Genomic DNA, 26,969 nt, shown 5'->3' with positions numbered 1-26,969 from the left:
AAATACAAAACTTTGTCCACCTCTATTCTTCTGCTATCATTCCAAATAACTGACTAACCTATCCACCACTTAAAATGTACTTGCATGTTTCACTATACTAATTCAACACTAATCCTCTATGGGTCCCGGAGTAGCGTGTTACTCGCCGAAAAAGCGCTTTGACGCCTCGTCAGGGGTAGTAAGCGCTATGTAAATGCAATTACAATACAATACCACAGGCTCTGTGTAGCGCACTCATTTGCCAATAGGTTTGCTACCTTATTGATTTGACTAGGTTTAGCATAATTGTATGTAATTCAGCTGTGTGTACTGTAATGTACGTATGTAATTCAGCTGTGTGTACTGTAATGTATCGCCATTTCGAAAGCAAGAGGGTAATCATTTTGGTTTATTTTGTTAAGAGTCGAAAAGAACGGTCTACTGTTTACTCACACAGCTTCCCTCATTGGTTCATGCCTAAAAACCATTGGTTCATGCCTAAAAACCCGACCTAAAACGTATTGTTTTACTTACAAGGAAAGCACTCGCTAAGTATGGTGTTTGATAAAACAATTAAATGCCCCCGTTGTCCATTGTATGTAGACGTAAATATTGGGGTCCGCTTACACTTCATTGTGGTGGCATACTGCCAGTTCCACATCTGTTTACTAAGACAGCTGTTTCTAATTGTTTCTACTTCTTGAAGCACCCTGAACATGTGAACACATCTGTGAACCTTGTGTTGGCTGGCATTTTATGTTAAATCTCATTTGAATATTAGGATACCCTCTCATCCAGTGTGTGGAGCATTGGGGATCTCCATGTTGTTTAATGGCTGCTGTTGGCTTCGTTGGGAGCAGTGTGTACTGTATTTAAAACTGTATGCGAAATGAATCCTGCAATGAAGAATTTTGGAGACAAAAAAGGAGAAAACAATAGCCCAAAGATAAACAAATGTCCAAACCACACAAAACGATGTTTTAAACGTTTTAAAAGTAGAGGAAAAGACTCTACTATTTATTCTAAATAAAATTCCTCATCATGGTACAATATACAAATATACAAATTTGAAAAAACAGGGGGTTACCAAAGGGTAAAAAGTGCATAGAGTGAGAAATTGGTGCTCGTGTGGGATAGAAAAGGACCAAGATGGTCAAGAGACGGTAAATTCCAAATGTTTCTTGAGTCCAAGGTTAAATAATCCTTGGAACGATTCTGGAGGAGCCTGCCCTTAATGATTATAACGCAAAAAATGTCATTCTTTCTTGCTATATTACGGCGAATGGTTCATCCGTTGTTCTTATTTTCCAGGGGGGTGGGGGACAGGGGCACAGAAGATGCAGGCTCCAAGTAGGGGGAAGGATTGTCGACGTTTCGACTCAAGGATAAGAAGGGCAGTTGATCTCCTCATGGACGGGTCTTCATCAGGACGGGGTGGTGAAGGGAGGGAGCTAAGTTACATTGAATTCATGTGACCCCAGTGGTGTGGGCGGACACCTGTAACAACAAATGTTCGGGCTAAGTATCTCAAACCAACAACTTGAAGGTCAAAGCTGGATATCAGTACTCCAAAGGCACTCACCCTTTAATGGTGTGCCATGTGTGAAAAATCAATGAGTTTTTGAAAGCCGTCCAAGCGTGCTCTCAGGTACTGGAGAGAAAGGAGAACACATTGCCATCAATGCTGTGTTCCCAAAGTTACAAATAAACATGAAACATTGATCGAACTAAGACGTAACTAAACAAAGCGACATTACACAAAAAGCGCTTGGAAACGCTGGTTACACTCACCCTCGCTGTCAGTTGCGGCGGGTGGGTATTGATTAGTTTGTCATACAGTTTACACGCTGCGTCTGTGGGCAAGAGTGTATAGTTAGCCAATTGGGTTACAAGTCCGAACCAGAGGATTAGTCTGAAAATGACGGGAGCGTGTTTACAAACATACCTCCTATGTCGGACTGCGCGGGCTGTCAGTGGGGCTCTGTCTGCTGGCGACTGCTGAGAGATGCTCAGACGGCGCCGTCTAAATAGTAGACGTGACGGCAGCGTGCACGCCTCTAAGGCTCACGCTAGAGCCGGGGTGGTTGCCTAGCAGCACCTAATGTTTGAAGTGAAGACAGACTCCGGGCGGATCATGAAGTTTAGGGAGACAGAGTAGACATAGGTTGAAAAGCTGTGTGCAGTTAGAATTTTACAAAGTACATATTATATAGTACATCAATACAGGATGTGAAATGAAATAAACACATATCGGTCAAAATAGCTACATACAGTTTTACATGAGTGTCGACTGATCACATGACCGCATTATAGACTGGAAATGGAAGGATTGCTAAAGTCAACCATTGTACAAGGTAGCCATTTGCCTCGTTGTTTCCTCATATTTGAATATGCGGGTCATGTGATCAGTCGACACTCATGTAAAACTGTATGTAGCTATTTTGACCGGTATGTGTTTATTTCATTTCACATCCTGTATTGATGTACTATATAATGTGTACTTTGTAAAATTCTAACTGCACACAACTTTTCAACCTATGTCTACTCTGTCTCCCTAAACTTCATGATCCGCCCGGAATCTGTCTTCACTCCAAACATTAGGTGCTGCTAGGCAACCACCCCGGCTCTAGCGTGAGCCTTAGAGGCGTGCACGCTGCTGTCACGTCTACTATTTAGACGGCGCCGTCTGAGCATCTCTCAGCAGTCGCCAGCAGACAGAGCCCCACTGACATCCCGCGCAGTCCGACATAGGAGGTATGTTTGTAAACACGCTCCTGTCATTTTCAGACTAACCCTCTGGTTCGGACTTGTAACCCAATTGCCTAACTATACACTCTTGCCCACAGACGCAGCGTGTAAACTGTATGACAAACTAATCAATACCCACCCGCCGCAACTGACAGCGAGGGTGAGTGTAACCAGCGTTTCCAAGCGCTTTTTGTGTAATGTCGCTTTGTTTAGTTACGTCTTAGTTCAATCAATGTTTCATGTTTATTTGTAACTTTGGGAACACAGCATTGATGGCAATGTGTTCTCCTTTCTCTCCAGTACCTGAGAGCACGCTTGGACGGCTTTAAAAAACTCATTGATTTTTCGCACATGGCACACCATTAAAGGGTGAGTGCCTATGGAGTACTGATATCCAGCTTTGACCTTCAAGTTGTTGGTTTGAGATACTTGGCCTGAACATTTGTTGTTACAGGTGTCCGCCCACCCCACTGGGGTTACATGAATTCAATGTAACTTAGCTCCCTCCCTTCACCACCCCGTCCTGATGAAGACCCGTCCATGAGGATATCAACTGCCCTTCTTATCCTTGGTTCGAAACGTCGACAATCCTTCCCCCTACTTGGAGCCTGCATCTTCTGTGCCCCTGTCCCCCACCCCCCTGGAAAATAAGAACAACAGATGAACCATTCGCCGTAATATAGCAAGAAAGAATGACATTTTTTGCGTTATAATCATTAAGGGCAGGCTCCTCCAGAATCTTTCCAAGGATTATTTAAGCTTGGACTCAAGAAACATTTGGAATTTACCGTCTCTTGACCATCGTGGTCCTTTTCTATCCCACACGAGCACCAATTTCTCACTCTATGCACTTTTTACCCTTTGGTAACCCCCTGTTTTTTTAAATTTGTATATTTGTATATTGTACCATGATGAGGAATTTTATTTAGAATAAATAGTAGAGTCTTTTCCTCTACTTTTAAAACGTTTAAAACATCGTTTTGTGTGGTTTGGACATTTGTTTATCTTTGGGCTATTGTTTTCTCCTTTTTTGTCTCCAAAATTCTTCATTGCAGGATTCATTTCGCATATGGAATAAGAATTGATTTAAGTTGTACAACATAGTGTTAATAATTGTGTGTAGAGTTAACGTCTAGGACCACCTTATCTGTAACGCTCAATACCCAGGTCCTAGGACTTTTCTTTGGGTCACCCCGTATATAATAACGGTATTTAAAACTGAGCTGCAATGCCTGGTGCATCCCAGCGAGTCTCACGCCCTCTCTCTGCCTTGTCTCCTCCACAGCGTCGCCAGCACCGTGAAGCACGCACTCTCCATATGGCTCAGTATTATCGTGTTCGGCAACAGGATCACCAGCCTTTCCGCGGTGGGGACGGTGTTGGTCATTGTCGGGGTCTTCTGCTACAACAAGGCGAAGCAGTATCAGCGGGAGAGCCTGCGCTCGCTGGCAGCGCACAGCAGCGTCACCGAGGAAGCTCAGCCCCCGGTGCCTCTGGAGGTCAAGTCACATGACAAGTGACGAAGTGCCCCGCAGCAGACTCCGCCCTTTCTGCTCCTACAGCTGCCGAATTTGGGCTCCATGCTCCATGTCAGGCAATATGTTTCGATTCAGAGAGGTTGCAAAAGCTGATAAACAATCGAAAAACTTCGAAATACAAAGATATAAGAGATGCTATGACTTATGTTGCTTGCACCAGGAAATTAAATTGTAAAGTAGCGTCCGCGTCTCCGTATTATATTTCCCAACTTTTTATTCATTGGATAAGCTTCATGGCCTGTTTTATAAACAGAAACTTCTAACCCGTTGGTGGACGGTGTGTTATGCTGCGACAGGACCACTTGTATGAATAGATTCTTAACTGCTGCAACGCACAAGCGTGATTATTAAACTGCCACTTTCTGCGTGGTAAGTGTAACGTCCTGCCTTGTCCTTTAGGAACAGGGCACATTCCACTCAGGAGCTCCATGCGGTCAAATGTCGCCTACTAAAAATGATGATGAAGGACAGAGTGATTTATTGGAATATGAAAACAAAGCCAAGTGAATCCCATCCCATGCCTGGTATTTTCCTTGAACTGTGCGCTTGGAGGTGACTCGGCGTCTACATATCTGGGGCTACCCACCTGGAATATGGAACACATACAGTAAATCATTGTTTCCATTTCGCTCAAAAATTCTAATGTTAAAATTGTTTTAAATATTGACAGAACATGAGAAGAATTTTCCAGCGAGCAATCTTGTCATTCATTGATATGGTATAGGAATGCGAGCCTACTTTCCCTACCCGTGGGACTCGTGCAACCTTGTGGATTTGTGAGATGTGAACATTTTTTTCTTACAAATGGTTAGTAGTGCACTACTTTGGAGGCCAAAGTCAGTCCAGATTTCCATATTATTACTGTGTTGATCTGTTATTCCTTGACTAAGTCACACGAAACATAACAATCTCAAAATTCTCTTCACACTGTCTTAAGGCTGCTGTTTGCTTTCTAAAAAGCATCTCTGTTCTTTTTCATTCCGCCCCACTAGAAGTGTAGTGAAAGCCTCTGAGCTCTAGGGTACAATCCTCCTGGCTTAGAATTAATTTTAATATTTTGTAACCGATCCAAAGGTGAGAACTGAAAAATAATAATTTGCATATGAGGCCTTTGCAAGTGAAAACAAAGGAAGATTTTTTTAGTTACACATTTTCTGTTTATCATTGTCGTTTTTAGGATGGGATAGTGTTTTCACAATCAAAACACCCAAACAATGAGAGATTCTTATTTCACTCTCAGCACATTGCCTGGTTAGTCTGCTCGTGGTGGAACCCCACTGGATTAGTTCAAACTGCAGGAGTTTTGGGAGTGTAAAACCACATTACCTCTAGAACATACATTCCTGTGGGCCTCAAGGTTTTCCTGTGTGGTCTCTTGCTATAATTGTCTGGACGTGTATGGAGAAAACGTGAGTTTAATGCAAGTATAAATAACTATAAAGCTGGAGTGGAGATACCTTACTCGTTTTACACATCTTTAGTAAGTTGTTTTTCATTGACTACCTCCCACCTACATTAAGTATATCCCTCTTTCTTCATGGTTGAAGTAAATAGCTATCGTTTTGCAAAACGTTGTGAATACTAGCAAAGGAAGAAGCATAGATCTGTTCTGCACATTTCTGTTTACAGGGGTTTATAAATGGTTGTGTGAGATTCTACACGATTTATAATCAAGATACTGTTTCATTGATTTCCTTCAAGAAAGATCTCTCTTCCCAGCAAGCACATTCCATCCGTCCTACCTGACCCGCTACCTCTACCGCAACAAGTTTTTTCCTAAAAGTTACAACCATTGCAGAATTTCCTTTAACATTTTGGAGAGGCGCAATGTGCACAGTGTCGTCTTCTTATTTTTCTCTGAATGTAGGAGATGTCTAAAACAAAGCTGAAGACGCCTCAAGCATTACATGCTAACAATGTTTGCCTCATAACACATGGAAGATGACCTTGGGGAGTTTGCTTGCAGAATGATATTATTACCCAATGCAGATTATTTGTCTCCAACTCGTTTTGCATTAGATTATATTAAATCGGGTATTAGTAAATTCAATTGCATCTGAATTTGGGGTATAAATATCTTTATGAGTAAAGCATCATGTTAAAATCAATTTCTATTCCTAGTTTGACTCTTTATACAAAAAGCATTAATCCGTAACTTGTTTTACATTAATTAACCTATTCTAGTGCTTTATGAATTTGATAACTTACACAATCAGTATTTGTAGATCCTCTGAACAAAAGGAGGAGAATGCATTGTGTGAATCGTTTATATTAAAAACTGAGTTTAAGTACATTTTCTCTGATTCTTTAGTCCTGGGCATATACTTTAAAGTGGGTCAGTGATTCACATTCAATTCGACATATACTGCAGGCCATTGTAAGTGACAAAATAAATCAATTTTCCCTCGATGTTTCTGTCGCCAAAGTGGAAACTATGCTCGTAAAAATTCCTCCTAATATTTTGGATTAATTGCTTCCAGTAAATACCTTTGCAGCATCAATGCAGCACACTATAGCACTTTAACCTGTGCTAATTCAGCATTCTTTGTTGTTTCCAAGTTAGAAGCAAAGCTATGTTCTCCAACTAACTGGTTTTAAATTCAGTCAATCCCACAGATTTAGACTTTCACACATGTATAAGATCATATTCTCCCAGTCATTTGTTAAGAAACATTGCACTGTGTTTATTTTCACAGGATTGTTCATCGGTCAACAGGGAATGGATTGGTCTGCCCACATTAAGTGTCCGCTAATGCAAGTTAACCCCTTCGGTGCTAGGGATGGCCCCAGCCGTCATGCGTCACGGTTGGCGTGTGCGCACGACGGATGGGAGCCGTCCGAATCTCTTACGCTGTTTAAAACTCCTGCACAGCCCGAAAATTCACTCAGCATTCAAGGGGTTAAATAAAAAAGTATAGAGCAGAGCAGATTTGTTGCATTACTTTCCATTGGCAATTTGACCCAAGTCTAAGCACTTGCTGAACACTTTTCCACAATTTTAAACGTTTTGTCGTTCACTGCACTCTGTTCTAGCCAATAATTGTATGTCTCATTTTAAATCACTAAGCAGTATCGTATGATAGTGCATTTCTTACTGTCAAGAACTGTCACAATCAAATCAGAGAGTGGGACACTGTACACTATTTTAAATATTAATGCTTTACTTACTGGCTTTCCATAGTACGCATTTGGTTCAGAATATCTAACTCCAGAGTTTATGGCAATTTTCTTGACAACTTTACATTAAGGTAAACCAGCTTGTTTACAGTTTCTAACTGCGACCCCTCCAACTTTCAGATCAAGGGACATGGACATTTACAAAAAATCATGACCTTTTGCTTTTGTAATTTTATACTCTTGTTATTTGTTATACTCTAATTCACCATGATAGTAACTTCCTTTGAAGGGTAATTGGGGTCTTGGCCATTAGTATTAAATAATCTCTGTGACATAAATGGCTTCTTCATCCACACCCCCAAAATGCATGACCATCTTGAATTTGAGTAAAAAAGTCAGAAATACAAATTTTATAAGGGTGAGTATGAGCCTGCAAACTTATTTAAGGCCATTCCAAGTAGACGTAGCAGTAGATGGTTCTCTTTAGTCTGAACAACGTTGCTGCTGAGATCAGAGTCATTAAACAATGACAAATACTTTAAGACCAAACTGAGCCAATGCTCCAAAAGATGGAGGAATTTCTTGGCGAAGACTTTTGTTTTATTAATTTATCCGGCACGAAGTTCGAGAAACTGCAGTATTCTAGTCTTGACCCATTCTCCCCACAATATGAGACTTGAAGGGCATCTTTTAAGCATTCTGGGAACTGCAGAGGAGTCTGTTCGCCCTTAAATTATAATTTTATAGATACCCACATATGCAAATAGAAAGTTTTTCCTTAAAGTAGGAGTAGGAGATGCCAACTTCTTTGGCCTTTGTCTGGAAATTGGGACCTAGATTACAGATTTCCGCTGTTATGTTTGCGATCAGTAACTTATTCATTCCTTCAGATTTAAGCGAGTATTTTACTTTCTACTTTGAGAAGCTGAGACCAAAATATTTTTAGGGAATTAAAAAAAAAAGTACTTATCATTTTCCATGCAGAATAGTTTTAGACCAATAAAGATATATATGTACATTTTTCCAAAAGGGTATTTATCATAAGCCATACTTTCTCCTCGACTAATAAGTTATACTTGTGAAGCCCCTCTTTGAAATAGGCAGCGATAACAGTGCCTTGCCCCCATGTTGGGGCAGTGTTGCACTGCTTTGAAATATATTTAAAAGTCAGTGGTACAGTAGAAACAGTGGACTGACTCCAGCTTCTCTATTGCTCTTTTTTGTTTAGATGAAACGCTCATTATTGGTTTTTGTTGTTGGTGTATCTGCCGTGTAGGCAGTACAAATGTTTTCACTGTTACCCGGACCATCGAGTTGAGAAATTTGTGATGTCATGAAGGGACAACATAAAAAGCGCATAGTATATGAATGTCTGTTAGACAAAAGCTGGTTGCTAAGGGACCAATTCATATCTCACAGGAGGCAATGAAAAAAGATGTTATAAGAACTGTGTGTTTTAAGTTATCACTTGTATGTAGAGCCCGCCTACCTAGTTTTTGTCTGACCCATCCTTGAGACTACAAACCTATTTTAGCACTACAATGTTGGTAGCAAGGGGTCAACTGAACTACCGATGAAGGTAACAGACACACTTTCTATCATGGAAGTCAGAATGTGGGCCTAATTAGTATTTTGGTATCTGTAGTGTAAATATTTTAAAGGACAATGCAGATCTTAGTCTATGGTCATAATCGATTGGCACTATTTCATGGTCCAGGTGACACGGTTATATACAATTCTACTGTTCTATTACACCAAATATTATTACAGTTAATATGGTGAAAGCCTTTTGCTCAGAATTCCTATTAATTGATCACCTTTGTTTATTGTGATTATTGACACAAATCAAACTTTGTTCATCATTCATTTTATGTAAGTGGATATCTTTGATGAATTGGGCCATTCAGTTTACTCTTCAAGCGGGCCTTGCATTAATGGGACCACGCAGATCAGATGTTTCCAGAGGCAAGACAGACTGACAAGCATTTTTTATAATGTTACTATTTAAATAGGATACTTGAAATTAGAAGTTTAAATGGAAAAATACAGACAAGTGGATGCATAGAAACAAAAATAAATGATATAGAAGTACTGTGTAAAAAAACTATGTTGGAATGAATTGTTCAAGTTTCTTGTACACGTGTGAAAACGGAATTGCTTCCTGAAACAGCAGATTGGATGAAAACAGAAGATAGCTTTGCCACTCGTTAGAAGTCACTTGTTGTGGAGTAGTTTTGTTTTAAATACTAGTCCATTCTGTATTAATGAAAAGCATTTTTGTGCTGAGAAACATTGAACATACTGAAAAAATAGAATTTCTCAAATGTTGTGTTTGAGCTTCTAGCAGTTGGGCTCCAGTTTGGTTCAAGATGTTTTTCAAGTACCTTGTACAACTCCTGCCATGAATCTTTGAGGTGGTTACTAAGATACATTGATTGTGGGTATAGTGTGCATGTGTGCAAGATTAAGATTATGTTCACTCTCCTGGAACACTTATACTTGAAGTAACAGTGGAATGTTCTATGGGTTTTAGCTCTAGCATATAGTCTGCACATTCCATGTTGGACTCAATCTCTGCTCTCGGTTTAACAACACACAAGCTTTGAGGACCAAGTACATATCGACACTTTGGGGGTAAAATTAGGCTAAGATCCCTCTCCCTGAAGGGCCTTAGAGTGAACACCCAACCTGCAGGGTGACCAGGTTTTGTTGAAACTTAGATGGCACATTTACTCTGCCTCACAACAAAAGCAGTAATTTGGCCAATTGTCCTCTGCCCACCTTCCAAAAACAACTGATAAACGTTTAGGTATTCCTTTAAACAATTACCCTATAGGTAAATGCTGAATAAAACTTCACCCACTCACCTGCAACATTCTACGTGGTTCCCGGTGTAAACTTGTAGTCATAGGACTCTTAACAAGTCAAACTGTTCTGTACAATTGTAAAGGGGGAAATACAGAACAATAGGTTGCACATTCTCCTCACCACTTCTTGAAATCTCAAGCACCAAGAATGGTTACTTCAGATTAACACCATCTTCGTGTTGAATATTTGTTTTGAGCTCAGTCAGCCATGCAGTTGCCAATTTATTATCCAATGTATTAATTCCACATTAATCATTTGCTACCTTGGAACCAAAATAGATGCGGTGTCGTGCAACAAACTGCTCCTGTATGTGGAATAGAATACATGTACTGTACATAGTCTTTCGTTGAATGTTGTATAGACATTTTACAAAGTCAAGTTCTTACTGTTCAACAGGATAATTGCCATTTCATGGCTATAAAGTCTTTCTGATTCATAAGTGTCTCTCCATGTAAGTCTGTTTCAGGTGCTGTGAGACTTATTGATCTCTCTTAATCCTGTGGATCTTTTTACTGTTCTTTTTGTGTGTACAACAAATGGAGATGGAATTTAGACAGAGTGTAAAAATAAATGCTATACCACAATCTTTTAATGTATTGTTTTATTGCATAACAATTACATGCCTGTCACAATGATATCTATAGTACACATCTGTGTTCTGCCCCTCATCTAAATAATTCCTTCTGCTACCTACATAGTATGGACTATCCTGTCATCTGATTTGCTTTCTAGCCAGTACCGCTCTTCAGTGTGCTTGTCCCAAACCACATGAAGTGACATTTTTTAAAGTTTCTTTTCCCCATGTGCCTTTCTTGTAGCACATTGTCAATGGGCCTGATGGGCCCAAAAATTAAGAATTTCATTTTCCTTTGTTTCTTAGAGTAAATAATCAGAAGCTGTGTGCATTTTTCAGTCCTTTATAAGGGCATCAGTTAAGCTCCGGAATTCCCTATTCATAAAGGTTTGTTTACTCTCAGATATCCTGGGGGTTGAACTCCTGTTTACCTGGATGTGTTTTGTACTTGTTGTATTGCTTCTTTTTTCTTTGAATCTTTATATATCCTAACATCACTACAAGAAATGTCTAAATATTTTGATAAAGCCACTCTGATGAGCAGGGTTTGCCGTGGATTGATCAGCACCCAGAGCACATTTAATAAATGCTGTAACATATAAGAGGGGCTCCGTGATTATGAACCCAAGAAGATTAAGATAATGGTCACTCTTCCTGCTATAACACTCGTACTTGATGGAACATTGGAATGTTCTATGTTGGTGTCACCTCAACACTAATTCATCAGTATTCAAAAATGTGACCCAAAAATCAAATAACTGGAAAATAAAGTAGTAAGAAAGGATGAGGACAGCAGAAATTAGCAAGGACAAAGGAGGGGATGCAAGAAGAAAACAGGTGGTTTGAGATCATCCCCTGTAAGAAAAACAAAAAAGGGGGGTGTGGCCAACCGCCGTAGATGGCGGTCGCATGAAAGAATAGCTCCCGGACCAGAGCATATCCTTCCTACAGCATTGATATTCCCAATGTCCCATCCGCCTGGCTCCCCAAGGTAGAAGCATTCCAGACGTTGGGGGAGTGCTCTAATCTGGAACCTGTGTCGCATTACAGCTTGGGAATGACACAGCCCCTGCAACTACGGCCCTGACGGCAAATGGCGCATCCTCGCTCCCGCGGCGGTTCCTGTGAACCTGAATGGCCTGTTGGTAGCTGAGGCAATAGAGTGAAAGACCATGCTAAGTGCCCCCAGCCCTACTGAAATCGAAAGACAGCTGTTCCGTGCTGTGAGGGACAGCCGGAGTGGCCTGATAGTGATCGGCCCGGAAAATAACTAGATGACGGCCTCCACGCCCACACAACGAAGATCGATGCCCGAAACAAAGGTGAGACTGCTCGAGCTGTTGTCTGTATCGCTTCAGAAGAGAGCCTGGGGCCTGCGGAAATGGCCCAAAATTTACCAAGAGACTGTGCTGCGGCCTCTACATTGAACTTCCAACACTGCCTCTGGGGCGCGGAGACCCAGCCCAACCAGATATTCCTTGTAGATGCAGGTCAGTCGGCCCAGGCGAGGACACCTGAGCGATCTGGTGAGTGGTGGCTCTCAGGGCCCGCACACTGTGTTTCCACGGGTGGAAGGATCGAGCACAGTGGTAGCGGTGCGAGCCACCCGGGTTAAAAAGAGGATACGCAACCTACCTTGTGAGGGCATAGTAAATATGTGAGACCAGACTTTTGGCCTTCGCTACGTGACTCGCCCAACTCCGCCGCACCACCAGAGACTTCGTCGTCGTCCCCCCAATGGTTGTGAGGATCTGAGTCAGTAGATATGCGGGGTCACCAAGGCGGCATATAAAATACCAGTTAAGCGGTGCGCACACAATGCTGAGAGAGGCCCGCTCCTGATTGAGGCCGGACTCTGTCTTGCTCGTGTTACCGGTCACCCTTGCTGGCCCAACCGGGTGGATGACAAGGTGAACAGCACAACACATTGCATCTTCTGAAGGCACACAATCCTTCACAATTACGGCTGACTCTGGGTGATATTTGTCGACAGAACTGGCAGACACAATACAAGGCCGTCCGACAGCGGGGACGGAAGAATCCCCACAGAGCCTTAAAGCAAGTAAAGTATACAAACCACTAAGGTGTGGGCCTCAATCTCCCACCTTGGTGACACTGCCTACAAGGCCACGGGACAGACCAAAGGGAGGCAAGCTGATGTGAGTGACCTGGAGGGGGCACCACATACTGAACAGGCACCCATCCTGTGAGCCATAGAATAAATGATACTCTCCATCGCAAGGAGCCCTCCTCCAGATAAACTGGATATAATAATCAAGGAAATCGGGGAATCTTGCACAGTAATGGAACAACAACTAGGGTCCCTCATCACTGAGGTCACCCTAATAAGAGCAAACCACAAGAAGCTTGCAGACAAAGTGAGTACCAACACTGCTAGACCTAGTCCCTAGTCCCCTGGCGGAAAGAACAGACTGAAATAGTGGAATGGCTCCAACATCAGGTCTCTTTGTTACAGGACAGGGTGGAAGATGCTGAAGGGCATTCAAACCGGAACAATATTTGCTTAATCGGGCTGCCAGAGAATAGCGAAGGCCAAAACATAACATATATAAAGATCTGGCTGCCATAGATGATGGCCCCCGAAGGGCTCTCAGAACTTTTGTGCGTGGAAAAGGCGCACAGAGTACTGACCAGGATGAGAGCACCGGGGGGCCACCCCACCCTATAGTAGCTAGAATACTGAACTCCAGAGATTGTAGCTTGATTCTCTGAGCAGCATGAGAAAAGACGCTAATCGGGCAAGATGACATACATTTCTCACTGTTCCCAGACTACACCTTGCACTTCCAGAGTAAGCGTGCCTTACTTAAAGGACCAAACAACACCTTCAGTCCCTGAATCTGAGATACGTCTTGCTATACCTTGTCAAGCTCAAAATAAAAAGTAACTTTTGTGACACTCCTGCTGAGGCGTGGAGAGGGTAGAGCACACCTTCCCTGATCTACCTATAGATGCAGCTATTAAGTGCCCTGCTGAGCAGATGACACAGAAGAAAAAACCAAGGCCCGACTCACAAAGCTGTGACAACGTGAAATCCTCATCAGGCTTAATCGGGGAATGATAAACCACTCTTTCCATCCATGGCACCACAGATCGCAAATGACTTATTGAACTGAAGAGTTATAAGGTCATGGCTATGTAAGAGTACTAGATAAGACTGCATATTACACTATTTTCTGTGCTAAAACGATCGTAAGTCAGCTGAATTACTAAGTTGCATGATATGGAGAGGTGTTAAAAAACATAGAATGCCACTTTTCTGTGCTGCAAAGTGTGTAGGATGACCAAGGGATGTATGGGGATACAATCCCCCGCTCAGGATAAAAGTCTCTAAAGTCCAAAGAGCACACTTATGAAGAGATGCAAAATGGGGTGGACATGTGACCAGTGGGTACAACCACTGTTGGATCACTTCATAGGGGATGCTGGGGTGGGCTGGGCCCTGGCACGGTAAGCACTCCAACTGAGCGAATAGCCTAGGACTTCTTGGGCATCCCCTCTAACTGTTAATGCCTTCATGGCCCCATTGGCAGCTGTACATTCTGCAACTAAATGGTTATGTAGTAAAATATGTTTGGTCGAACAATGTTCTACAGTTGGCCCTAGTATTGGGAAGTTTGTGGGGGTTGATGACTGGAACTCTATCCTTTTCACTCCGACATAATAGACCTATCCAAGGGGAATGCACAGACATCATAACACAAATAGAAATTACATATGGTGAAAACTCACCAATATAACTACACCACTTGGAAGATTTGTGGGATGGAATCGGTTCGCAAACGTCATAGAATCCATGCACAATTAGCTCGGCGCAAAGCAGATATAGTATTTATCCAAGAGACCCACTTGTCTGGTATAGAGCCACTAAACTTCAAAAGAAATGAAGGTGTCAGTTATTTGGTATAGCTATCTGAGTTTGCGCGGAGAGCTGCAAGCTGGATCAGGGCGGGGGTCCCTTTCATTGCACAAGAGACCAGTATAAACATAAATGGCAGGTATGCTCTAACTATGGCCTCATTGGACTGTGTATTAAGTGTTGGTAGCCCTGCAACAGGATGTTGCTGCCACTCATTCAAAAACTGCAAAGTTGGCCGATTAGGTCCCACAGATGCAAATTCTCTCTCCCAAACCTGTTGAACTAGGATTATTTTAGCTCCCAATTGGAGATTTCAATCCCTCACCTTTAAGATCATTCCCTGCTTCGACAAACATCTCCGTAACTATTCTTTCCACGGTCCCGTTGGCAACCCGCAGGGAGGTTTACAAGAGCACCCAGTAAAATAAGTGTTCCCTACCCAAACACAGTTGCATTTCATGGGTTGTCCTACAGTATTCCCAGATGCCCAGTCTAGATTAGCTTTTTGCAATATCCTGTCTAGCAGGTGATGCCGCTTCAGTGGTCGTCCCTTTGGTTAACCAATACAGTCCTATTCTTTATAGCTGATCCGACATTAAGGCAGAATGTACAAAAGTTTGTGACAGAAGAGCAGCCATTTTATTGGCGGATAAGGAACTTTTAAAATTAAAATAGGGCTCTCACAAGCTTCATTTAAGTTAAGTCTGTTGATAGCTGAAACAACTGGCCAGAAGAAGAAAGAGTGGCTCTTTCTTACCAGTGTCTCAAAAAAATTCAACAAATGGATTGCTCAGATCTGAATAACTTTACCTTCAGACTAGGTCATTGTTTCAATGATAAAAAAAGAGATCAGAAAAAGACAGCTAAGACTCCATATTGATTAGATGGAGCTCATGCCATTAAGCCATCAAATGCAGTGATTTTAGATTACACAGTAGAACCAATGGAGAGTGGTTACATTAGAGCTCCCCTTTCTAAGAAAGATCAAGAACTTAGCCCGCAAACTGGTCTCTGATAGCCACTTTTTAAAAAAGTGTGTCCTACCAAACGCAAAGGGAAGGTAGAGTCTAGAAAAGAATATAATTAGATCTGTAAGTGAATATGAGGAGAAAAACTAAACAGCTCCAGGTAGGATGAAGGAACAGCCTTGAGCAAAATTGGAGAATCATTTGATTGGTGCCTAAATCCTAGGAAATACTAGACAATCATTTGAGTTTGGCTATAGTAATGAAACAGTAAGAGCCTGTTCAATGTATAGTGGACTCTGTGGTTACTGGGAATTTTGTAGGTACTCACATGGCTTTTTGAAGTTGCATCTGTTACTAGGACAGAAACATATACCTGAGGCCGTAGTAGCCAAATATAGATTTCCCTTATCTTCAGGACCCATCATTATAAATAATCAAGAAATAGCCCTTTCTGGAGAAAGGCAACATGTAGAATCAATCACGTTTAATGTTATTGATGTCCCCCAGTATTGGTTTATCTTTTATATGCCTTGATTAGTTTGTCACAATCTAGTTAGCAACTGTGAAAAAGGTACAGTCCCATTCCCATCAGAGTTTTGTTCTACCCATTGTTTTCATACTAGTCAAACAAGAACAAAATAGCAATCTCCTGTGCAACCTTTATTTTCAAGCCATGACATTGCTACTGCAGCTGAAAAATAAATTAAACTCCCTTTTCGTTACAAACACTTTGCTGACGTATTTGATGAAAATAAGTGTAAACCTTTCACTCCCACAAACAGTACAACTGTCAGATTGAACTGATACCAAGATATGAAGTTCCCAGTTGTCAGATCTATCACATATGTTGAGAATGGTCATCTTAGACTTAGATGGACAAGTACCTAACAAACTGATTCATTTGTCCCTCATGATTCCCAGCTCCCTCCTTCTTATTCCTCATGCCAAAGGCCATTGGTGAGTTAAGGGCATGCATAGATTATACGGTACACAATAAAATGACCATAAAAAACAAGTCCCCACTCCTGTTGGTTCCTGTTCTACTTGACCAGGTTAAAAAGGTCTAGTTATATACAAAGTTAGTTCTGAGAGCGGCATACCACTTAGTAAGAGCTAGACAAGGTGATGAGTAGAAGACTGCTTTTACAACTCGTTTTGGGCTCTTCCATTGTCCGATAAGGCTGTTTGGGCTACTAAATGCCACAGCGGCTTTCCAGTACTATATTAATGATATCCTGAGAGAAGTTCTAAATCGTTTTTAACTGTCTAAATCAGTGACATTTTGATCTTTACTCATATTCTGTATGTTATTCCCAGTCCCTATGGCCTGACGAAAAAGTCAGCTGCATTGTAAGATGCAAATTTCATGTAACCACTGTAGATTTTTGGTAACAGTTCTTTCTCCCACATGGATGAACATCGCAGAATGCAAGGTTCAAGATATTTGGGATTGGCCTACCCCAAAAACAGTGAGTCGTACAATATTTCTTTGGAGTGTGCCAATTTCTACCAATGTAATTTGCAATGTATGTTTTCAGCTAGATTGCTAACTTTCAGGCAGGTAGGATTAGGGCTCCCAGTTTTCCATTTTTACAGATAAATACGGACAGAAAATGTACTTCCTGTCTGCTTTGGACTTCTTGTGAGTGCCTTTCTATACTGTCTTTTATTAATTCCAGCCTAACAGCTGAGCATATAGATGTATTGGTGAGTTAAAAACAGGATGAGGTTTAGTTAAATAATTACATATGTCAACATCCATTTGTAGTATAATGTCAATATTTACCTGTGAGCGTATTGTTATGTTATAACTAGGGAATGAAATGTGAAGATTGTAAATGGAGCTCAGTGGGATCAAACCACACCGTGACCAGTAACCCTCTCTCAATGGGGAAATCCAAAAGTCTGCAGCGATGTTCTTCGATAACTGCAGATCCCTATTTAAACATAGTTTTGATTTCCTTACAGAAGCCTGGCTTCAGTAAGACTACTTGCCTGACATAGCCATGACACTCCCCGGGATATGCTATTGCTAGATGGTATAAAGGAAGAGGAAAAGGAAGGGGGGTGTCGCACTCATAAACAAAGAAGGATCAATAGCTAAACCCAACCTGATACCACCTGCTGGATGTGAAGGGCTGCTATTCTCTTTTAAATTAGCACACACCTTCACTTTTTCAGGATTACGTCTGGCGTAGTCGGGCGGTCGTGGTGTTGAAGCTGTCGTAAATGTCAGAGATCTTGCGGTGGGAGAAGATGGCTAGTGAATCACACAGTTCTTGTGAGGGCGGGATGTCGTTGGCGCTGGGGTTGGAGAGTTCCTTTACGATGCTGAAGAGCTCTTTGCTGTTGTGTGCGTTGTTATCGAAGCGGTCTTTGAAGGAGGATCTCTTGGCTAATCTGATGTGGTGGTGGTGGTGTCTGCGGGTGGCGTCCTTGTGGGCTGCGTGGTTGTCCGGTGTGCGTTTGTGGAGCCATGTCTTCTCCAGTTTCCGGCATGTGCCTTTAGAGGTCTGGAGCTCATCGGTGAACCAGGCGGCTCTCTTGTTGGCGTGGCTGTTGGACGGTTTCTTGAACGGGGCGAGAGTGTTGGCGTAGTCGTCAATCCACTGTCTGAGGTTTCCGGCTGCGGTTGTCCAGGCTCCGATGGGCGCTGCACGGCTGCTTCTCGGCCTGCATATGAGGTGGCTTGGGGGGGAGAAGCAGCTGGGAGGCGAATGGGTGTGCATGGGGGGCAGGGCCGCAGGGATGCAGCGGCGGGAAAGGGTCGGATTGGGAGCGGCGGGGGCGGTGCACAGGGAAGAGGGGAGGGAAAAACCCAGGAAACAAGGAGGCAGGAACCAGGCAGTCAGGTGACGAGCAGCAGCGTGGGGGCGACCTGCCTGCAAGCAGAGTCAAAGGTCACAAAAAAGCGCAGAAAGGTCACAAAAATGGAGGGAAACGAGTGGCACAGAGGCACACTGGTCACACGAAAGTGCAGAAAAGGTCACAAAAAACGGGGGGAAACGAGTGGCACAGAGGCAGAAAAGTCACAAGAAAGGGCAGAAAGGTCACAAACGGGGAAACCAGTGGCACAGAGGCAGAAAGGTCACAAGAAAGAGCAGAAAAGGTCGCAGAAAACGGGGGGAAACGAGTGGCACAGTGGCAGAAAGGTCACAAGAAAGGGCAGAAAGGTCACAAAAAACCAGGGAAAACAAGTGGCACAGGCAGAAAAGTCACAAGAAGGGGCAGAAAAGGTCACAAAAACGGGGGGAAACGAGTGGCACAGAGGCAAAAAGGTCCCAAGAAAGGGCAGAAATGTCACAAAAAACGAGGGAAAACGAGTGGCATAGAGGCACAAAGGGGAGTAGAGGCAAGAAAAACAAGTATAATCAGGGGAGCAGAACCCAAGAAAAACTAGTGCAATCAGGGGAGCAGAAGGCACGAAAAACGGGTACAATCAGGGGAGCAGAAGGCACGAAAAACGGGTACAATCAGGGGAGCAGAAGGCAAGAAAAACGAGCACAATCAGCGGGCAGAGGCAAGAAAAACGAGAGCAATCGGGGGAGCAGAGGCAAGAAAAATTAGTGCAATCAGGGGAGCAGAAGGCAAGAAAAACGAGTGCAATCAGGGGAGCAGAGGCAAGAAAAACTAGTGCAATCGGGGCAGAGGCAAAAAAAACAAGCACAATCAGCGGGGCAGAGGCAAGAAAAACGAGAGCAATCAGGGGAGCAGAGGCAAGAAAAATGAGTGCAATCAGGGGAGCAGAAGGCAAGGAAAACGAGTGCAATCAGGGGAGCAGAGGCAAGAAAAACGAGTGCAATCGGGGCATAGGCAAGAAAAACGAGCACAATCAGGGGGCAGAGGCAAGAAAAGCGAGCACAATCGGGGCAGAGGCAAGAAAAACGAGTACAATCAGGGGGGCAGAGGCAAGAAAAACTAGCACAATCGGGAGCAGAGGCAAGAAAAACGAGAGCAATCAGGGGAGCAGAAGCAAGAAAAACGAGTGAAATCAGGGGAGCAGAAGGCAAGAAAAACGAGTGAAATCAGGGGAGCAGAGGCAAGAAAAAGTTTGTGGGGGTTGATGACTGGAACTCTATCCTTTTCACTCCGACATAATAGACCTATCCAAGGGGAATGCACAGACATCATAACACAAATAGAAATTACATATGGTGAAAACTCACCAATATAACTACACCACTTGGAAGATTTGTGGGATGGAATCGGTTCGCAAACGTCATAGAATCCATGCACAATTAGCTCGGCGCAAAGCAGATATAGTATTTATCCAAGAGACCCACTTGTCTGGTATAGAGCCACTAAACTTCAAAAGAAATGAAGGTGTCAGTTATTTGGTATAGCTATCTGAGTTTGCGCGGAGAGCTGCAAGCTGGATCAGGGCGGGGGTCCCTTTCATTGCACAAGAGACCAGTATAAACATAAATGGCAGGTATGCTCTAACTATGGCCTCATTGGACTGTGTATTAAGTGTTGGTAGCCCTGCAACAGGATGTTGCTGCCACTCATTCAAAAACTGCAAAGTTGGCCGATTAGGTCCCACAGATGCAAATTCTCTCTCCCAAACCTGTTGAACTAGGATTATTTTAGCTCCCAATTGGAGATTTCAATCCCTCACCTTTAAGATCATTCCCTGCTTCGACAAACATCTCCGTAACTATTCTTTCCACGGTCCCGTTGGCAACCCGCAGGGAGGTTTACAAGAGCACCCAGTAAAATAAGTGTTCCCTACCCAAACACAGTTGCATTTCATGGGTTGTCCTACAGTATTCCCAGATGCCCAGTCTAGATTAGCTTTTTGCAATATCCTGTCTAGCAGGTGATGCCGCTTCAGTGGTCGTCCCTTTGGTTAACCAATACAGTCCTATTCTTTATAGCTGATCCGACATTAAGGCAGAATGTACAAAAGTTTGTGACAGAAGAGCAGCCATTTTATTGGCGGATAAGGAACTTTTAAAATTAAAATAGGGCTCTCACAAGCTTCATTTAAGTTAAATCGGGAGCAGAGGCAAGAAAAACGAGAGCAATCAGGGGAGCAGAAGCAAGAAAAACGAGTGAAATCAGGGGAGCAGAAGGCAAGAAAAACGAGTGAAATCAGGGGAGCAGAGGCAAGAAAAAAGAGTGCAATCGGGGCAGAGACAAGAAAAACGATCACAATCAGGGGGTAGAGGCAAGAAAAACGAGCACAATCGGGGCAGAGGCAAGAAAAACGAGCACAATCGGGGCAGAGGCAAACTAGCACAATCGGGGCAGAGGCAAGAAAAACGAGCACAATCGGGGCAGAGGCAAGAAAAACAAGCACAATCAGGGGGCAGAGGCAAGAAAAACAAGCACAATCGGGGCAGAGGCAAGAAAAACGAGTATAATCAGCGGGGCAGAGGCAAGAAAAACGAGCACAATCAGGGGAGCAGAGGCAAGAAAAACAAGCACAATCAGGGGAGCAGAGGCAAGAAAAACTAGAGCAATCAGGGGAGCAGAGGCAAGAAAAAAGATTGAAATCAGGGGAGCAGAAGGCAAGAAAAAAACGAGTGAAATCAGGGGAGAAGAGGCAAGAAAAACGAGTGCAATCGGGGCAGAGGCAAGAAAAACAAGCACAATCGGGGGGGGCAGAGGCAAGAACGACTAGCACAATTAGTGGCAGAGGCAAGTAAAATGAGTACAATCAGCGGGGCAGAGGCAAGAAAAACGAGCACAATCAGGGGAGCAGAGGCAAGACAAACGAGAGCAATCAGGGGAGCAGAGATCAGGAAAAACGAGCGCAATCAGGGGAGCAGAAGGCAAGAAAAACGAGTGCAATCAGGGGAGCAGAAGGCAAGAAAATGAGCACAATCGGGGAACAGAAGGCAAGAGAACGGGCACAGATAAGAATGCAGGCACAGGGCGGAGACAGGCAACAGCGGTCACAGACCCCAGAAGACCGTATGGGCAGTACAGGGAAGACAGACAGCGACAGTGATACAAACCTAAGGCCTACCACTGGCCACCAGGTATGAGGCGCAGGTGGAAGCCTGCGGGTGGAGGAGGGCCTCAACTTCTACAGCAGCGGAAGCTGGGGCAGGGTCAGGACACACAGGCAGAGCTGTGTGGTGGGGGAGCGACCTACCAGCAAGGTTAATCCCAGATTTAGTCAGAACTGGGATAAAGTGGTTACAAAGGAATGGGAAAAGTAAAATGGGAGAGTGTACTCCTATAATGTTTGGAGACAAAACTAATAGTTACAATAGTTTTAAAACGTGAATCTAAAAGGCTGCTAATCTCCTGGTGCCTCTGAAATAACAAAAATCTACAGGCACTAGAGGGAAAGCACTATGGTTCTCAAGTGAGCCTAAAAACAAAAAAATACTCCAAACGGGCAGGAAGGTTATGTCAAGAAGTACCACTATGCTATCAGGGAAGCAAGAGTTAATTACTTTAACAATATAGAACAAGCATTGGGGTAGCCAATAGGTCTCGCATTCGGGATCTTTTAAGTTTTTAGTTATGATTTATATTATTGTATGTGAAAGTTCTAATAAATGTGTTAAAACGTTCACATACAAGAATATAAAACATAACTAAAAAGTGAGAGTGAGGGGCGCAGAGAGTAGATGCAGGGTGCTGTGGCAAAGAGCTAAGTAGGCAGAAGGTACTGGAAATACGGGGTGAGAGCGAGGGGGGAAGGGGGCAGAGAGTAGAGACAGCAAGCAGGGTGCAGTGGCATAGAGCTGTACAGGCAGAGGGCGCCCGAAGCACAGGGTGAGAGCGGGGCAAAGAGTAGAGACAGGGAGTAAGCAGGGTCCTGTGGCATAGAGCCAGACAGGGAGTGAGAGGGCACTAAGACGATAGAGAGCGGAGTGCGATTTTTAGTTATGTTTTATATTATTGTATGTGAAAGTTCTAATAAACGTGTTAAAACTTTCACATACAATATAAAACATTACTAAAAAGTGAGAGCAAGACCTAAAAAATAAATAAAACAACAAAAAATGTAGCGCACGACGAGCTTGTGGGCGGAGCAGGGACTTTAGGGACATTATCAGAGTCAAGCAAAACGTATTGAAAAGCACCAGAAGATAGAGCTGGGAAGGCGTCCACTAAAGTAAAATTACATTTGACCGACATTAGCATGGCCGCCGCTTCAAGAGAGGGCTAAACCGCGGTCTGAGGAATAAACGGCACACTCCGAATGTTCTGTCGTCACAGTGTTAAAAAAATTACGCTGTTTCATCATTCTCCTGCCCTCCTAAACGCGTTTTTATGACTTCGGCGCGCCCCCGTTTGTGTCAAGAATGCCTCTCATCTACTGCGTTCTGGTACCAATGCCTTTGTTGTTGCAGTGGGAAATTGGAACGTCATCGATAATTCAGGTGGGCGTGCATCTGTTGAGGGACCAAGAAAGCAGTGTAATACTTAGTCAATTTGTTGGTCAACTGCACGTGAGCATGAAATCGCGCGTTTCTAAATTAAAGCTTGTTTAACACCTTGGCTGCTGTGACTTTTCCCCTCCTGTGCTGAAAATCCTTGAATACTATAGTTTCATGACGAGCTGAGCTCGTCATCAGCACAGCTCAACTGTGCCTCATGACGAGCTGAGCTCGTCATGAGCATCGAAAGGGTTAATGGAGCAAAATATAAACTGGTTAATTAGTGAAAAAGCAGCATATTTGCCCTTTCACATTAATGTACACACAGCAGTTCATAGGAGTCCACCTCAAGCACGCACCTTTCGAAGATGGTAGCTATTAGTTATAATGCTGATATTTTTAAGCACACACCACACGTGTGCTTGTCACAGTAAAAGAAAAACACTGCTGGCACTGCCATCATGTGTGTGCTGGCCCGGGAGTGGTGCGTGTGTGTGTGTGTACGTGTGCGCTCAGTCTGCTGTTTTTCATAGCACATACTCGTGCATGTGGCGCGCTCCTGCTTGCTCCCGCAAGGTGGATGCCGCCACAAGTACGAGTTAATGCTTCGAAAAAGAGCAGAACGACGGCTAAAGGTCTCCTATGCAGCGCATGCGCGCTACTTAGGCAAGCATAAAAAGCGTCTAACTCCACAGAAGAGCTCTATAATCTGATGAACAGTTTTATGAATTCCAACAATATGAATTCCGTTCCACCCACCTTAGAAGCATGCTGCAATCAATTGGCCAATTTCTTACTAGAAAAGGTCAATACTATCCTCCACACCCTTGAAGAGCATGAGGAAACTATCATACCCCCAGATCAGGGGAATGAAAAAATGAGCAATTTTTTCATACCTCCAGATCAGGGGAATGAAAAAATGAGCAATTTTCCTGAGACGACTATTGAAGGTACTCAAACTATTCATTGTCTCTTAAATCTGGCTTCGCTCAGGACCCGGCACCCTCTAATTATGTCCAAGGGAGGAACACTAGTTTCCACCATTTTGAATAATATGTTCAGTCAGTCTATAAACCGGGGAATTCCCACCTATGTGGAAACATGCCATAGTCAGACCACTTCTGGAAAAATCGAGAGCTGACCCAATGTTGTGCGAGAACTACCATCCAATCTCTCTCTCTCACCAGTATCAAGTAACGTCCTGGACAAATTTGTAAATCTTTTTTTTATTTAGAATTCAGCAGAATCCTGCATTCCACCCAAACTGACTTTAGAATAGTGGTAGTACCGATATTGCTCTCCTAGCTGCTACTGAAGAATTGAGGGCAATTGTGAATATGGGGGAGGGGGGGTGTCACTGCGGCCTTGTTCTTATTTGATCTAAGTGCAAAGTTTATTCTGTATCACACTCCAGACTAATCAAAAGGCTAGTTGATGGGGCCATTGTGGGCACAGCACTGAAATGACTTACCTCTTTTCTTCAGAATTGCACATCCCAAGTACAAGAAGAAGACAGGCAATCTAACATTCTCTCCCTCAAATGCGGTGTCCTGCAGAGCTTATACCTTAACCCTACCCTTTTCAATTTATATGCCCCCCCCTCTTCCCCCCCCCCTCTCCCCCCCCCCCCACCCCCCGCCGGCAGAAATTATAAAATCTTATGGTATTACCTAAATATCCTATGCGGGTGACACACAAATTACTATTAGTCTGGAGGATCCAACAAAAAAGACCGCTCTCCTTCCTGTCCTAAACATGTAGTGAAGTGGATGGTAGATTAAAAAATTAATGGAGATAACACAGAGGTGATCGTGGGTAACAATCCAACTAGGTGTATGTAAATCAGCTGGCCAATAGCCCTGGAACCATCCTACCCCCAAAAAGGAGATAAAAAGCTTTAGAGTCTGACTGGAAGGAAAATTGACAATTGAAAACCATGTCAAGAAACTAGCAGCCCCTTGCGTTTGGGCTACTCCACTCCTTAAGATGGCTACGCAACATGTAGACTGAAGGTACAAGACCTAGTAAATTCACAACTTAACTATGGCTACTCCTTATACCTTGGAAGCCCTAAGTCAGTCTTGAAAAGAATGCAGGTCATACAAAATGCTGCAGAACACATTCTCCTAAGAATACTCAACACCAATCAGCAAGGACAACACTGGTGACCATGCACTGGCACCCAGTGGAAAAATAGTTAATTTTAAGACTGTATGCCTTGTACATAAAGCAATCCACAAAATGTTCTAAATTGATCCAGGACCCTTACAATCCAGTGATCTTGTTGCACTCCTCCAACCAGCTGCTACTCACTGACTCCAGAATCCAGAGAGCCAGAGCCAGTGGCTGCTCTTTTGTTCACATTGCCCCGAGACACTGGAACTCTCTCCCGCTACAAATGAGACTAATGGAATCAGAACAAAATGTAGGATAATACTAAAGACTAGACTGTTCGAATAGGTTCCACATAATAGCTGTCCTGTGGCTAGGTAACGAAGGGAAGCCCTTCTGGGTATCCAGATGTTCTGTAAATCTAGGAAAATAGAATAGAATATTTGGCTGCTTAGTTTGCTAAAACACGACAGGCGGCAAAGTATGAAATATATATTTATAAGTTAAATGTGGAAATGCACCATATTACAACTTCATCTATTCAGAGAACACAAAATAAATATGGAAAAATATGGAAAAGATGGGCAAAAAATAAATATGGATACATACAGACATATGTTAAAATAATAAATACCATCAAACCGGGAGCCCTAATTATGATGGATGTATTTTTTTCAAAATTTGACTTTATTACTTTTAACCCTGGAATGCAAAATAAAAATGCTGATCCTTTAACATGACCAGATTCCAATGATGCTGCTTCAGAAGAGAGTAAGTAATGTATTCTCCAACCAACAACATGTTATAGGAGCAACCAATCAGGAAATTTCTAGAAAAGATTAAAGCAAGTTTTCAAAGACTTAAAGATAAGGCATGGGTAGAACAAAAACACACCAGAATATATTACTGGTCTCCCTTTTCACAGTCAAAAACTCTTTATACCTACTAAAGAACTTCAACACTTAATTTTTTTTAATTTGTGTCGTAATTTGTAGAGCAGGCCTTACTGTGTTGGCTAAAACATTAAAACTCATCCAAAGATGATCCCAGTGGCCCACCTTATGTAGGGAATTGAATAGTGCTATCCAAAATTATGATATCTGCGTTTGAACCACAGTAGATCAATCAAAATCCCAGATAGTACTTTAGCCCTTGCCCACACCGAATCATCCATGGGAACATCAGCAAATCAAAGAAAGAGCATACAGTTAGTTCAGAGGCCCTACATTGTGCCTTTTTAAATACCCTTCCAAATGAATTTCGGCTGTGTAGTTTGTCCTTTGTATGAGTCTCATTGTTTTTTAGGCATCTCTCCTCATTGTAGTCTGCATGAGAACTGTTTTGATTTCTTACTGCTTTTCATTTGTTCAGTCAGAATATATGTGATAGTTTGTTGACAGCTACTTATTCAATATTCTCTATTCCTTTGGTTGTAACCAGATTACTCAACATCTCCAGTAGTGGGTCTGATCTTTTCTTTTGTTGAGGAATACACCATATTAGTAATCTAGATTAACCCAACGTTAGAACCAGGGAGCTTATAGGAGCCATTGTACCTTTTCTTGCGGATAGTATAAGCACTGGCACTATGGAAGAGCATGCACTGATGTAGACGATCACCCACAATCACTCACTAAGCTTTCTCCTCTCATAATTCTTTTACAATAATCAAAGTGTTCTCCACTAAAGCACCAGCCACACGCCACTCACGGAGCCAGCCCTGATGGCAAACCTCTTGCCCCACTGCATTGACTGTTTGGACTGTCCTTCCACACACTGCCTTGTCAATGTCACCTGTCTGTTGGACTGGGTCACCATATCCATGTGGTGTCTTCTCTTGCA

General features: G+C 42.9%; 1 protein-coding gene across 3 annotated transcripts in view; it reads left to right on the top strand.

The window, feature by feature from the left end:
- Positions 1–10,842, top strand: part of SLC35E2B (solute carrier family 35 member E2B) — a 442,385-nt gene extending 431,543 nt beyond the window's left edge. For all 3 annotated transcript variants that reach the window (XM_086921521.1, XM_086921522.1, XM_086921520.1), the window contains exon 9: positions 4,013–10,842. In XM_086921521.1, the coding sequence (XP_086777647.1) occupies positions 4,013–4,247 (235 nt within the window). In that variant the 3' untranslated portion in view covers positions 4,248–10,842. The remainder of the gene's footprint in view (positions 1–4,012) is intronic.
- Positions 10,843–26,969: the final 16,127 nt, after the last annotated feature.

This window comes from Lissotriton vulgaris, chromosome 5, assembly GCF_964263255.1.
Source record: "Lissotriton vulgaris chromosome 5, aLisVul1.2, whole genome shotgun sequence".
In the NCBI taxonomy this organism is placed as follows: domain Eukaryota; kingdom Metazoa; phylum Chordata; class Amphibia; order Caudata; family Salamandridae; genus Lissotriton; species Lissotriton vulgaris.
This window is presented reverse-complemented; position numbering and strand designations above follow the sequence as displayed.